General features: G+C 42.9%; 1 protein-coding gene across 2 annotated transcripts in view; it reads left to right on the top strand.

Annotated features, from left to right (window-relative positions):
* apoba (apolipoprotein Ba) overlaps positions 1-14743 on the top strand; it is a 45283-nt gene that overhangs the window by 16278 nt on the left and 14262 nt on the right. Inside the window, exons 1-11 of one of the 2 annotated variants that reach the window (XM_080537560.1) lie at positions 82-91; positions 402-548; positions 747-950; positions 1252-1419; positions 2687-2889; positions 4555-4737; positions 6631-6749; positions 7330-7540; positions 10015-10187; positions 10297-10472; positions 11977-12098. In XM_080537560.1, the coding sequence (XP_080393686.1) occupies positions 83-91; positions 402-548; positions 747-950; positions 1252-1419; positions 2687-2889; positions 4555-4737; positions 6631-6749; positions 7330-7540; positions 10015-10187; positions 10297-10472; positions 11977-12098 (1715 nt within the window). In that variant the 5' untranslated portion in view covers position 82. Of the gene's footprint in view, positions 1-81; positions 92-401; positions 549-746; positions 951-1251; positions 1420-2686; positions 2890-4554; positions 4738-6630; positions 6750-7329; positions 7541-10014; positions 10188-10296; positions 10473-11976; positions 12099-14743 lie in introns of those variants that run through there. The other variant, XM_080537559.1, reaches the window with a different exon arrangement.

Below are 14743 nucleotides of genomic sequence, written 5' to 3'. Positions count from 1 at the left end.
TGGACATGTTAGAGGTATGTTATATATAGACATGTTAGAGGTATTTTATATAGGTATGTTATATAGGCTTATCAACCTGGACATGTTAGAGGTATGTTATATAGGTATGTTATGTATAAATACAATGAATTATTATTATTATTATTAATATTCAAACTGAGAATACTTCCTGTTTTGAAGTATGCAGCAGTAGAACTGGACGACTTCACTATGTTTCAGGAGTATTCCCAGAGAGAATAATTATGTTCAGCCTTGTAATAGTGAAAATAACAAACTGCTCTGGTATAACTGCTTGTCTAGCGGCTAAGCCAAAGTGCCCCAGATCAGAAATATGATCCAAGAACATCCAGGTAAAACTATCGCTCTAACTGTTCCAAATGGTTCTTTCTTCCATCTTCCAGGTTGGTGTTGAAGGGAATGCGTTTGAGCCAAGCCTGGAGGCCCTCTTTGGACGGAACGGGTTCTTCCCTGGTTCCGTCTCCAAGGCCCTGTACTGGGCCAGCGACCAGATGCCAGACTCTCTGAGGAGCAACAGAAAGAAAAGACAGGTAGAACACACACATATACAGTATATATATATATATATATATATATATATATATATATATATACATGTATATATATATATATATATATATATATATATATAGGAAGACATTTAGATTGATCTTCAATGAATAGGTTTAGTTTTTGTGTTTGTTCTTGTGAGCTGTTTCAATGTGTAAAGCCTTCTCATGTCTTCCCAGGCTCCACAGGACTTGCTGATGGACATCGGCCAGAACTTCCAGAAGCTCATCAAGGAGCTGCGCTCCCAGGACGCCCCCGAGGCCATGGCCTACCTGAGGCTGCTAGGAGACGAGCTGGGGTACCTGAAGACCAGCGAGCTGGAGCACCTGGCCCAGACCCTCCTCACCTACAGCCACATCCTCTTCAGGGACAGGCCCGCCCAGGTGTGCAGTACAGTAGGACGTGTTCAGGTGTTAGGTGTTAGGTTACAGTGTTCAGGTTTGCTGTTTAACACCTTTTTCCAACTCAACCTCCCTGGGTTCTTGTCAAGGAAAATGTCCTGTGTGTACAACTCAATTCACCCGTTAAACCGAAACACACGTTTCAATAATTGATTTGATGATTCAGTCCAATGCCAGGGAATCTTTGTTCGTAAATAAATGTAAAATGGTCCATTGAACTCAACTGTAATTGCTCCTTTTTTTCACTTGACCAACTTTTTTTTGTGCCTTTTTTTTTGTCTAGGCCTTGAAATCCCTTCTGACCAGCACTGACAACGAGCTGTTTGCTCATTACATGTTCCTGGACGAGGCCTTCGTTCTGTCATCTGCGTCTGGCTTCCCCCTGAAGCTGGCCTTGTCTGGGGTGTTCACCCCGGGAGCCAAAGGAGGCCTGAAGCTCTCCCCTGGCATGGTGAGGCCCTCCTCTTCTGTTTCTGTACAGTGACATTTACATCCATTACAATGACATTTACATCCATTACAATGACATTTACATCCATTACAATGACATTTATATCCATTACTCAAGTTGTAAAAGTAAATCAGGGGATTTTATCCTATAGGGAAAAATTTTGCATCCCCACAGCTCACAGTATTTTACTCAATATGCGCAAAACTAAATGTTAAATAGCAGTAATACCACATTCATTGATAAAATGACATAGATAGATAGATAGATAGATAAATACTTTATTTTATTTATCCCCGTGGGGAAATTCATTCATATGGGATGGAAAGGGGGGATGGCAGTTTTAGAAGGGGGATGATTTTGACTGTTTTTATTTCAGGGGGGATGCCATCCCCCCTCATCCCCCCTCAACTCGAGTTCTGTTTATATCCATTACAATCCATTCAAGTCAGGCCTTATGAATCCTGTACGTAATACCTATACGCCACGCCCCAAAATAGAAATTGTCCAATCATATCACAGCAATAGTCACTACAGGCAGTGGTGAAAAGCTAGACTATATATTCTTGTCATCTTAAAAAATGTCTATTACTTGCTGTGGTAAATCAGAAAACCGAATTCCCGCCATTGTAAGTCATTGAATGTCATTCAGTCACGGTCAGTCAGTCAGTCAGTCAGTCAGTCAGTCAGTCAGTCAGTCAGTGAAGAATTTGAGTGAGTGTTGTTTGTTTGTCTGAGTTTTCAAAGGGGGCGTGGCTTAGCGACAGGTCTATTAGTGGCATAATATGTCTAGTGAGCCGCACAAATTGACAAAACAAATCACTATGTTTCAAAACACCAGTATGTAGGTGCATAGGCTATGTAAATAAAGATGAGACTGTTGACAGCCTTCAGTAAGTATTCACCCCTGGACTTTGTACAAATGTTGTTGTGAATTTAAGATAGATTTCATTTATTTTGTTTGTTTTCTACACAAAATAACCATAACAGCAAAGTGTTTTAGGGGAGAGGAAAACCTCTTTTATCTTTCTATCTTTTTAAACCAATTTTATACAAATGATTGAAGGTACCTGGTAAACGAAAACAGTTGAACTAATAGTTTAAATATTCAGCGGATGTGCAGACAATGGCCTGGTGAGCAGACATATGAAATGGCATCAACAACTAAATGGTCTAACATCATCTTCAATGGTAGATCAGATCAGGCCATAACTTGATTGCTCAATGGACAACGCCTCCAATTCTTATCTAATTTTCTTACTTCTTGCAGCAGTTGTCTTTCATGCCCTCTGTTGGTGTGGAGTTTATTACACAAATGGGCATCCATGTTCCCGAATTTGTGGTGGCCGGCATAGAGATGCACACCAACATGTACCATGAGAGTTCCCTGGAGGCCAAAGTCACCATCAGCAGGAACCAGATCAAGCTGTCTCTGCCTGCGCCCAAGGCCAACACTCAGCTGTTCACTGTCAGGTAACTCTCAGCTGTTCACTGTCAGGTAACACTCAGCTGTTCACTGTCAGGTAACTCTCAGCTGTTCACTGTCAGGTAACTCTCAGATGTTCAGTGTCAGGTAACTCTCAGCTGTTCACTGTCAGGTAACACTCAGCTGTTCACTGTCAGGTAACACTCAGCTGTTCACTGTCAGGTAACTCTCAGCTGTTCACTGTCAGGTAACTCTCAGCTGTTCACTGTCAGGTAACACTCAGCTGTTCACTGTCAGGTAACACTCAGCTGTTCACTGTCAGGTAACACTCAGCTGTTCACTGTCAGGTAACTCTCAGCTGTTCATTGTCAGGTAACACTCAGCTGTTCACTGTCAGGTAACACTCAGCTGTTCACTGTCAGGTAACACTCAGCTGTTCACTGTCAGGTAACACTCAGCTGTTCACTGTCAGGTAACTCTCAGCTGTTCACTGTCAGGTAACACTCAGCTGTTCACTGTCAGGTAACACTCAGCCCTTCACTGTCAGGTAACTCTCAGCTGTTCACTGTCAGGTAACTCTCAGCTGTTCACTGTCAGGTAACACTCAGCTGTTCACTGTCAGGTAACTCTCAGCTCTTCAGTGTCAGGTAACTCTCAGCTGTTCACTGTCAGGTAACTCTCAGCTCTTCACTGTCAGGTAACACTCAGCTGTTCAGTGTCAGGTAACACTCAGCTGTTCACTGTCAGGTAACTCTCAGCCCTTCAGTGTCAGGTAACACTCAGCTGTTCACTGTCAGGTAACTCTCAGCCCTTCAGTGTCAGGTAACACTCAGCTGTTCACTGTCAGGTAACTCTCAGCCCTTCAGTGTCAGGTAACTCTCAGCTGTTCACTGTCAGGTAACACTCAGCTGTTCACTGTCAGGTAACTCTCAGCTGTTCACTGTCAGGTAACTCTCAGCTGTTCACTGTCAGGTAACTCTCAGCCCTTCACTGTCAGGTAACTCTCAGCCCTTCACTGTCAGGTAACTCTCAGCCCTTCAGTGTCAGGTAACACTCAGCTGTTCACTGTCAGGTAACACTCAGCTGTTCACTGTCAGGTAACTCTCAGCCCTTCAGTGTCAGGTAACTCTCAGCTGTTCAGTGTCAGGTGGGATGGATGAACTGCTGCCATTGCCACTTCATAAAAATGGGTTTGTTGTAGAATTAATCAACCCCTATATAGCGATATAATCAGAATGAGCACAGGAGCACTGGACCAGTGTAATAGGTCTGGTCTGGGTTTATTCAAGAACGTGAGCACAGTCCAGGTTATAGAACCTTAGGAGACAAAGACAGGAAAGGTTGTATTGCCAGTCATTGTTTAGTAGAGTAATACAGGTGTTTTCTCCTACAGGTTCAAATTGACATTCAGTGTTCCCATAACATTACAAACATGATCAAATACTGTATGTATGTATGTATATGTATATATGGCATTTAACTCATAGTTTATTGATAGTATTTTGTGCTAATACAAAGGGGGTTATGGGTTATAACAGGGTTACGTATGTACATATGGATTATACATTGGTAACATAACATTCATAACTGATTCAAAGACTCTCAATAAACAGTTTTGAGTTGTCCCACCCTAAACACACAGCGAGTGCATCACTTCATATGATACTGTAACTCATATCAAATGGCTTTTTTTCTGCACCTCGGAAATACAGCAACAAGGTGCTCTCCGTGTCGTCCACCCAAGCTAAGATCGTCCCGTCGCTGGTGGAGGGCAGGACAGACTCCTCTGACTGCCAGACCCTCTTCACCGGCCTCAAGTACTGCACCACCCTGCGCTACTCCAACGCCAGCTCCATAGAGGACGCCCCGCACTACCCGCTGACAGGGGAGACCAGGTGAGAGCTGCACTATGGACTGACTTATATAGACTGACTTATATAGATGACTTATATAGACTGACTTATATAGACTGACTTATATAGACTGACTTATATAGACTGACTTATATAGATGACTTATATAGATGACTTATATAGATGACTTATATAGACTGACTTATATAGACTGACTTATATAGACTGACTTATATAGATGACGTATATAAATGACTTATATAGACTGACTTATATAGACTGACTTATATAGACTGACTTATATAGACTGACTTATACAGATGACTTATATAGACTGACTTATATAGACGACTATATAGACTGACTTATATAGACTGACTTATATAGATGATTTGATTTGATTTGATTTTATTAATTCATGCTAGCAGTGGAGCCAAGGCCCCACTGAAAAACTGCAGAACTTACATAGATATGACACACAATATTAGCAGCACAACAATTACACAACAATTTTAAAGTTTAAAAATATTTCAAGGCGGCAAAGCAAGGGCAGGTAGCAGTCATGGTAGCCATGCTGTATTATGTGTGAGTCTAGATATAGTCATTGTACAGTCTAACTGCAGTATGCAGGGTTGAGTTCCTCAGCCTGCTGGTCTTGGCCCTCGGCTCAGCCAGCTTGTGCTGGTTCCTCAGTGTCCTGGCAGTGCAGCTGCCTCGTGTTGGAGGCAGCAGGTCATGCAGAGGGTGTTGCTCGTCATGCATGTTCCTGACCAGCTTCACTGCGGCCTCCTCCCTCCTTGTCTGGAGTGATGGTAGGGGTTGTGAGATCTCACCAGCTCTCCTTCTGATGATTCTGCAGGCACGTGTCTGGACTCGCTCTAGCTCAGCCTGTTGTTTTTTTAGAGCAGCCCACCAAGAGCACTGACTTATATAGATGACTTATATAGACTGGCTTATATAGACTGACTTATATAGACTGACTTATATAGATGACTTATATAGATGACTTATATAGACTGACTTATATAGACTGACTTATATAGACTGACTTATATAGACTGACTTATATAGATGACTTATATAGACTGACTTATATAGACTGACTCATATAGATGACTTATATAGATGACTTATATAGATGACTTATAGACTGACTTATATAGATGACTTATATAGACTGACTCATATAGATTACTTATATAGACTGACTTATATAGACTGACTTATATAGATGACTTATATAGATGACTTATATAGACTGACTTATATAGACTGACTTATATAGACTGACTCATATAGATGACTTATATAGACTGACTTATATAGACTGACTTATATAGACTGACTTATATAGACTGACTTATATAGCGCCTTATTCCAAAGAGCTTTACAACGGCCTCTCATTCACCCATTCACACACACATTCACACACCAATGGCAGCAAGCTGCCATGCAAGGCGCCGGCCCGCTCACTGGGAGCAATTTTGGGGTTCAGTGTCTTGCCCAAGGACACTTCGACATGTGGCCAGCCGGGGCTCGAACCACCAATTTGCCAACCTTGCGTTCATTAGACGGAAGCTCTACCTCCTGAGACACACATATATATATTATTACATAGCCCTGTGCTATACAGATAATACACATCTACTACTATGTAATAGGAACATTAATAATAATAATAATAATAATAATAATCATATTAATAATAATAGTAATAATAATAATAGTAATAACAATAATAATACTTAATAATAACAACAATAATAATAATAACAATAATAATAACAACAATATTAATAATAATAATAATAATAATGTCATACTCATTAGACGACTTCTCTGTTGGCCCGCTTACCAACTCTTGTATCACAAAGGTGGAAGGTGTTTGATGTCTCACCTGCTGGGTCTGTATGAGAGTTACGCTTGTTCCCTCAGACTGGCGGTGGAGGTCCAGCCCACAGGAGAGGTGTCAGAGTACACTGCTGCCCTCAGCAGAGATGCCGCGAAGGGACGCCAGAAAGTGGACATTCTGAAGCTGACGCTGAGGGCGGAAGGTAATCCTGGACTTACATGTCTTACACTACAACTGCCGTGCCTTTTCACCTACTAAAAGAGCTGCCCCTCTTTACAATGCTCAAGCTGCTATTTACACACAACGACCACTAGTTGGCCGCTTGTAAATTAGCCTGCTTCCTACACAGAAAAACGGCAAAATATCTTCATACTAGCTTATCCTGAAGTGATTTTGAAAATGTAAGGATACTGGGGTGGTAGAACGCACATATCTAGGACAAGTCATGAAAGGAGGGTTATTTAGGTAATCTGTATTGAAGACCACTAATATTATATTTTTGTGATATACTGGTATGGTAAGGCGGTATGGCATGTATGCATTATTACACATAGGTTGTGTTGTGTGTATTAAGGTGTGTGAAATTGTTGAATTTATGTTTTTTCTATACCTGTATACTGAATTATGTTTCTGTTATTTGTATTAAATGTTTTTTGGCTATGGACTCTTGGCAGAATAGCCCAATAGGGCTAAACGATATCCAAACAAAAATAAATAAATACATATAGTATCTGGTCTCTCCATATCAGTTGAGTCTACAGTCTCTGATGCCTCTCTGTCAGGTGCCGCGCCCACCGAGGCGACCGCAACACTGAAGTACAACTGGAACAAGAACACCATCACCACGGAGCTGCAGGCGCCTGACTACGACCTGGAGGCGGGGCTCAGAATGACCCTCACAGACACCAAGGTCAAGGGGAAGACGATGCGCGGCCTCACCCTGGACGTCACCAACAGGAACATCCCTCAGCTGTCTCTGGTCGGCCGGGCCAGGTAAACAGGATGGTTATACAGTAACGACAGGATGGTTATACAGTAACAACAGGATGGTTATACAGTAACAACAGGATGGTTATACAGTAACAACAGGATGGTTATACAGTAACAACAGGATGGTTATACAGTAACAACAGGATGGTTATACAGTAACAACAGGATGGTTATACAGTAACAACAGGATGGTTATACAGTAACGACAGGATGGTTATACAGTAACAGGATGGTTATACAGTAACAACAGGATGGTTATACAGTAACAGGATGGTTATACAGTAACAGGATGGTTATACAGTAACAACAGGATGGTTATACAGTAACAGGATGGTTATACAGTAACAACAGGATGGTTATACAGTAACAACAGGATGGTTATACAGTAACAACAGGATGGTTATACAGTAACGACAGGATGGTTATACAGTAACGACAGGATGGTTATACAGTAACAGGATGGTTATACAGTAACAGGATGGTTATACAGTAACAACAGGATGGTTATACAGTAACGACAGGATGGTTATACAGTAACAGGATGGTTATACAGTAACGACAGGATGGTTATACAGTAACAGGATGGTTATACAGTAACAGGATGGTTATACAGTAACGACAGGATGGTTATACAGTAACAACAGGATGGTTATACAGTAACAACAGGATGGTTATACAGTAACAACAGGATGGTTATACAGTAACAACAGGATGGTTATACAGTAACAACAGGATGGTTATACAGTAACAACAGGATGGTTATACAGTAACAGGATGGTTATACAGTAACAACAGGATGGTTATACAGTAACAACAGGATGGTTATACAGTAACGACAGGATGGTTATACAGTAACGACAGGATGGTTATACAGTAACAACAGGATGGTTATACAGTAACGACAGGATGGTTATACAGTAACAGGATGGTTATACAGTAACAGGATGGTTATACAGTAACAACAGGATGGTTATACAGTAACGACAGGATGGTTATACAGTAACAGGATGGTTATACAGTAACAGGATGGTTATACAGTAACGACAGGATGGTTATACAGTAACAACAGGATGGTTATACAGTAACAACAGGATGGTTATACAGTAACAACAGGATGGTTATACAGTAACAACAGGATGGTTATACAGTAACAACAGGATGGTTATACAGTAACAACAGGATGGTTATACAGTAACAACAGGATGGTTATACAGTAACAACAGGATGGTTATACAGTAACAGGATGGTTATACAGTAACAACAGGATGGTTATACAGTAACAACAGGATGGTTATACAGTAACAACAGGATGGTTATACAGTAACAACAGGATGGTTATACAGTAACAGGATGGTTATACAGTAACAGGATGGTTATACAGTAACAGGATGGTTATACAGTAACAGGATGGTTATACAGTAACAACAGGATGGTTATACAGTAACGACAGGATGGTTATACAGTAACGACAGCGCCCTCCATAAGTATTTGAAAGAAGAAGCATTTTGTCTCCTTTTAGCTCTGTACTCCAACAGTCTGGATTTTAAATCAACCCATTACTATGGTCACATAGACCATACATACATTACTATGGTCACATAGACCATACATACATTACTATGGTCACATAGACCATACATACATTACTATGGTCACATAGACCATACATACATTACTATGGTCACATAGACACATACATACATTACTATGGGGTCAAAGTAGAGATTCTCATCTTCATTTAAAAAGGGTTAATAAGGTTTTTTGCTTTTTGCTCTAAAGGCTCAAGGCTCTAAATGTATTGGAAATATCATATCATGTTCATATAACGCTAGAAGAGCTGTGAGTAAAAAAAAAAAGTCTATCTTTGCACTCAATCAAATTTCAGGACCCTCCTTTCATGACTTTTCCTAGATATGTGCGTTCTACCACCCAGTATCCTTACATTTTCAAAATCACTTCAGGATAAGATAGTATAAAGCTGTTTTGCAGTTTTTCTGTGTAGGAGGCAGGCTAAAAAAAGAAGCGCCCTCTAGTGATCTCTGTGTGTAAATAGCAGATTTACATTCTAAAAAGGGGGTCTATTTGACCCCCAAGGCGGCTCTACTAGTAGGTAAAATAGGCACTTGTAGTGTTAAAGCACTCATTTTTAGTATTTGGTCGACAATCCTCCAGCAGTAACTGCCTGAAGTCTGTGACCCAATGACCCCACCAGACGCTGGGCGTGTTCTCTGGTGATGCTCTGCCAGGCCTGTACTGTAACCATGGTGATGCTCTGCCAGGCCTGTACTGTAACCATGGTGATGCTCTGCCAGGCCTGTACTGTAACCATGGTGATGCTCTGCCAGGCCTGGACTGTAACCATGGTGATGCTCTGCCAGGCCTGCACTGTAACCATGGTGATGCTCTGCCAGGCCAACAGCAACAACAACAACAACCAAAATAAATGGTAAAACCAATCTGAATGTTTGTTTATTCAGACTTGACCAGATGACAGACGGTCTGCTGCAGATCCAGATGACCGTCCCCTCCCTGAACGCAGACGCCTCTGCTACGGCCACCCTGAAGAAGGCGGAGGGTCTGGTCCTCCACCTGGAGACGGGCCTCAACCTGCCTGAGACCTCCTCCCTGCAGAAACTCAGCATGAAATATGGTAACTATGGTAACTCCCAGGCTCTCCCTCAGTGTTGGGTGACAAAACCAATGATTTTCGACTGGGCTTGATTTCTATTTCTATACTTCTATACTTTTGTTTTTTGCAGATGACAACAAGTTTGAGGTGGAGATTAAGTCTGACTTGAACTCAGACATCGAAAAACTCATCCCAGATGCAGAACATTACCGGAGGCGGCTTCAGGAGGTCATTGACGACGTACTGGAACAGAAGGTGGCAAAGACGGATATGAAACTGCGGCACATTGTTACCAAAGGCATTGAGGTAAGAGTCGTTGTTACGTCCCCAAGTGACCTGGGGGATGAGGCCAGTAACAAAGAGGCCGAGGCGGACGGGAGAATATAAATAAGAATCTATTAACAAAAAAAGAACAGGTTTCAGAGAAACTTGCAAACGCTAACTGAAAACTACTTTCAAAAAAAGGGGAGAAAGCGATAGATTTATTAACAATGTAGCAAGTAAATTAAAGTAAGGTGAGGCTAAACGCAATATTAACAGTCACCGGTACACACTACAACAGCAGTCTTAGCTGGCTATCAACCAACACACACACTGTGTACGTTGCAGAGTTAGTTCCCTTATCGTCCAGTACTTGATGAGCGAGTGAGTACAGGTGTGCTCACTTATGCCATCACCATGGCGATAGGAAGGGGGAAGGGCGATAATCTGGGGAGAGAAACAGGAAACAACTAAAACACACTCACCACCACACTCCGGCTGTAATAGTACAGCGGCTTAGCACAATAATCGTGCACTTTTTGAAGAAAGCATGACATTTCTACCATAGTTAGTACATACCATAAGGTTTATTTTCAGATGTGGAGGGAAGTCAGATTTGACCCCAGAGGCCCGGGAGAGGTCAAATTCAAGATGGCCGCCAGGCCACCGTGTCTAATGTTCAAACACGCTTAATTTTAGAACCAAACAGAGTAGAAAAACACTTTAGGTGTCCTTTCCAACTAAGTTAGGGATGCCCATTCATTTGGTGATACTTTTGAGATCGCCAGAATTAAAAAAAATGCATTTAGGTCAAGGTCAAGGTCAAATTACATTGAAATTACGTGATTACATGAAACTTTGCTTCTATTTTGAAACTATTGTTATGGTTAGTGTAGAGAAGTAGTACACACTATGCAGACTTAGGCAGGCGAAGGATGCAAAAAGGTGGTTTATTTCCAAAACAAAATTGTACGGAACTCAAGGTACACACAACTAACAAACTAATGACAAACCGACGAAAGACAAGGGATGACATGAGGGGATATGTGACGCGATCTGGTGGAATGATCAAGGAGGGGGCAAAGTCATTTTTCTGTTTTTTGAAAACCCCCAAGGCGGCTCTACTAGGTAAAATAGGCACGGCTGTTGTAGTGTTAAATGTTCCTTTCGTGACATTGATGGAATACCTGATCCCCTTGTAATCAAAATAAATAATAAAGTTAAAAACAATATTTCTAGGACAGCCCTCTACTATGGAGATACAAGCATTATTCATTTGTTACAGAATACTCTTTTATAACAGTTATTGTGAAATCCTTTTTATAATAATGATACCATATTTAATTTAATAATGCAATCATCTTTTTTCCTAAATGTCATTTTTTCATAAGGACACGTTTCATATAATGACACTTTCACTCATAAGCAGTGTTTTTCACAGCTCCCTTTGTCATTTCATATATCTAGCTGATATGGGTGTTGCCGTGACTCTAACCCAGATATAATATCTGTTACTAGGCAGTAAACCAGATATAACATCTGTTCCCAGGCCGTGAACATCTGGCTGGACAAGGTGGCAGCAGGGAACCCGTATGTTGAGATCATCCGAACCAAGAGGAGCGTCCCTGAACTCACGCTGCCCACCATCCCAGAGAAACTGTTCCTGCAATCGTAAGTCTCCGGAAAACGGTATTCAATAGTATTTCTTTAATATGATTGACGCCAATTGCATTTCATTAGATGGAATTAACTTCAATGTAGAGGCCCACCATTATGATATCCCAGAAACCAAATAGTCCACTATGGTTACATTTTGGTTTGAATTATAATTGCACATAACATGCCTGGTCACATCCTCTGAATGTAATCTCAGTATGATATATAACTCCACCCTATTATTTAGCAATGCATAATCTATTTCAATTTGTCAATATGAAATGTCGACAGCCCTAATTCTCCCTTACCCAGGTCTATGGCTGTGTTACCCAGGCTGTGTTACCCAGGTCTATGACTGTGTTACCCAGGTCTATGGCTGTGTTACCCAGGCTGTGTTACCCAGGTCTATGACTGTGTTACCCAGGTCTATGGCTGTGTTACCCAGGTCTATGACTGTGTTACCCAGGTCTATGGCTGTGTTACCCAGGCTGTGTTACCCAGGTCTATGACTGTGTTACCCAGGTCTATGGCTGTGTTACCCAGGACTATGGCTGTGTTACCCAGGTCTATGGCTGTGTTACCCAGGCTGTGTTACCCAGGTCTATGACTGTGTTACCCAGGTCTATGGCTGTGTTACCCAGGCTGTGTTACCCAGGCTGTGTTACCCAGGTCTATGACTGTGTTACCCAGGTCTATGACTGTGTTACCCAGGTCTATGGCTGTGTTACCCAGGCTGTGTTACCCAGGTCTGTGGCTGTGTTACCCAGGTCTGTGACTGTGTTACCCAGGTCTATGGCTGTGTTACCCAGGCTGTGTTACCCAGGTCTATGACTGTGTTACCCAGGTCTATGGCTGTGTTACCCAGGTCTATGACTGTGTTACCCAGGTCTGTGGCTGTGTTACCCAGGTCTGTGGCTGTGTTACCCAGGCTGTGTTACCCAGGTCTGTGGCTGTGTTACCCAGGCTGTGTTACCCAGGTCTATGACTGTGTTACCCAGGTCTATGGCTGTGTTACCCAGGTCTATGGCTGTGTTACCCAGGTCTATGACTGTGTTACCAGGTCTATGGCTGTGTTACCCAGGTCTATGACTGTGTTACCCAGGTCTATGACTGTGTTACCCAGGTCTATGACTGTGTTACCCAGGTCTATGGCTGTGTTACCCAGGTCTATGACTGTGTTACCCAGGTCTATGACTGTGTTACCCAGGTCTATGGCTGTGTTACCCAGGTCTATGGCTGTGTTACCCAGGTCTATGACTGTGTTACCCAGGTCTATGGCTGTGTTACCCAGGTCTATGACTGTGTTACCCAGGTCTATGGCTGTGTTACCCAGGCTGTGTTACCCAGGTCTATGACTGTGTTACCCAGGTCTATGGCTGTGTTACCCAGGACTATGGCTGTGTTACCCAGGTCTATGGCTGTGTTACCCAGGCTGTGTTACCCAGGTCTATGACTGTGTTACCCAGGTCTATGGCTGTGTTACCCAGGCTGTGTTACCCAGGCTGTGTTACCCAGGTCTATGACTGTGTTACCCAGGTCTATGACTGTGTTACCCAGGTCTATGGCTGTGTTACCCAGGCTGTGTTACCCAGGTCTGTGGCTGTGTTACCCAGGTCTGTGACTGTGTTACCCAGGTCTATGGCTGTGTTACCCAGGCTGTGTTACCCAGGTCTATGACTGTGTTACCCAGGTCTATGGCTGTGTTACCCAGGTCTATGACTGTGTTACCCAGGTCTGTGGCTGTGTTACCCAGGCTGTGTTACCCAGGTCTGTGGCTGTGTTACCCAGGCTGTGTTACCCAGGTCTATGACTGTGTTACCCAGGTCTATGGCTGTGTTACCCAGGTCTATGGCTGTGTTACCCAGGTCTATGACTGTGTTACCAGGTCTATGGCTGTGTTACCCAGGTCTATGACTGTGTTACCCAGGTCTATGACTGTGTTACCCAGGTCTATGACTGTGTTACCCAGGTCTATGGCTGTGTTACCCAGGTCTATGACTGTGTTACCCAGGTCTATGACTGTGTTACCCAGGTCTATGGCTGTGTTACCCAGGTCTATGGCTGTGTTACCCAGGTCTATGACTGTGTTACCCAGGTCTATGGCTGTGTTACCCAGGTCTATGACTGTGTTACCCAGGTCTATGGCTGTGTTACCCAGGCTGTGTTACCCAGGTCTATGACTGTGTTACCCAGGTCTATGGCTGTGTTACCCAGGACTATGGCTGTGTTACCCAGGTCTATGGCTGTGTTACCCAGGCTGTGTTACCCAGGTCTATGACTGTGTTACCCAGGTCTATGGCTGTGTTACCCAGGCTGTGTTACCCAGGCTGTGTTACCCAGGTCTATGACTGTGTTACCCAGGTCTATGACTGTGTTACCCAGGTCTATGGCTGTGTTACCCAGGCTGTGTTACCCAGGTCTGTGGCTGTGTTACCCAGGTCTGTGACTGTGTTACCCAGGTCTATGGCTGTGTTACCCAGGCTGTGTTACCCAGGTCTATGACTGTGTTACCCAGGTCTATGGCTGTGTTACCCAGGTCTATGACTGTGTTACCCAGGTCTGTGGCTGTGTTACCCAGGTCTGTGGCTGTGTTACCCAGGCTGTGTTACCCAGGTCTGTGGCTGTGTTACCCAGGCTGTGTTACCCAGGTCTATGACTGT

The sequence above is a fragment of the Nansenia antarctica genome (genome assembly GCF_963989245.1).
Source record: "Nansenia antarctica genome assembly, chromosome: 8".
Classification (NCBI taxonomy): Eukaryota; Metazoa; Chordata; class Actinopteri; order Argentiniformes; family Microstomatidae; genus Nansenia; species Nansenia antarctica.
Note: the sequence above shows the minus strand (reverse complement) of the source record. Positions and strands in the feature narration are given on the sequence as shown.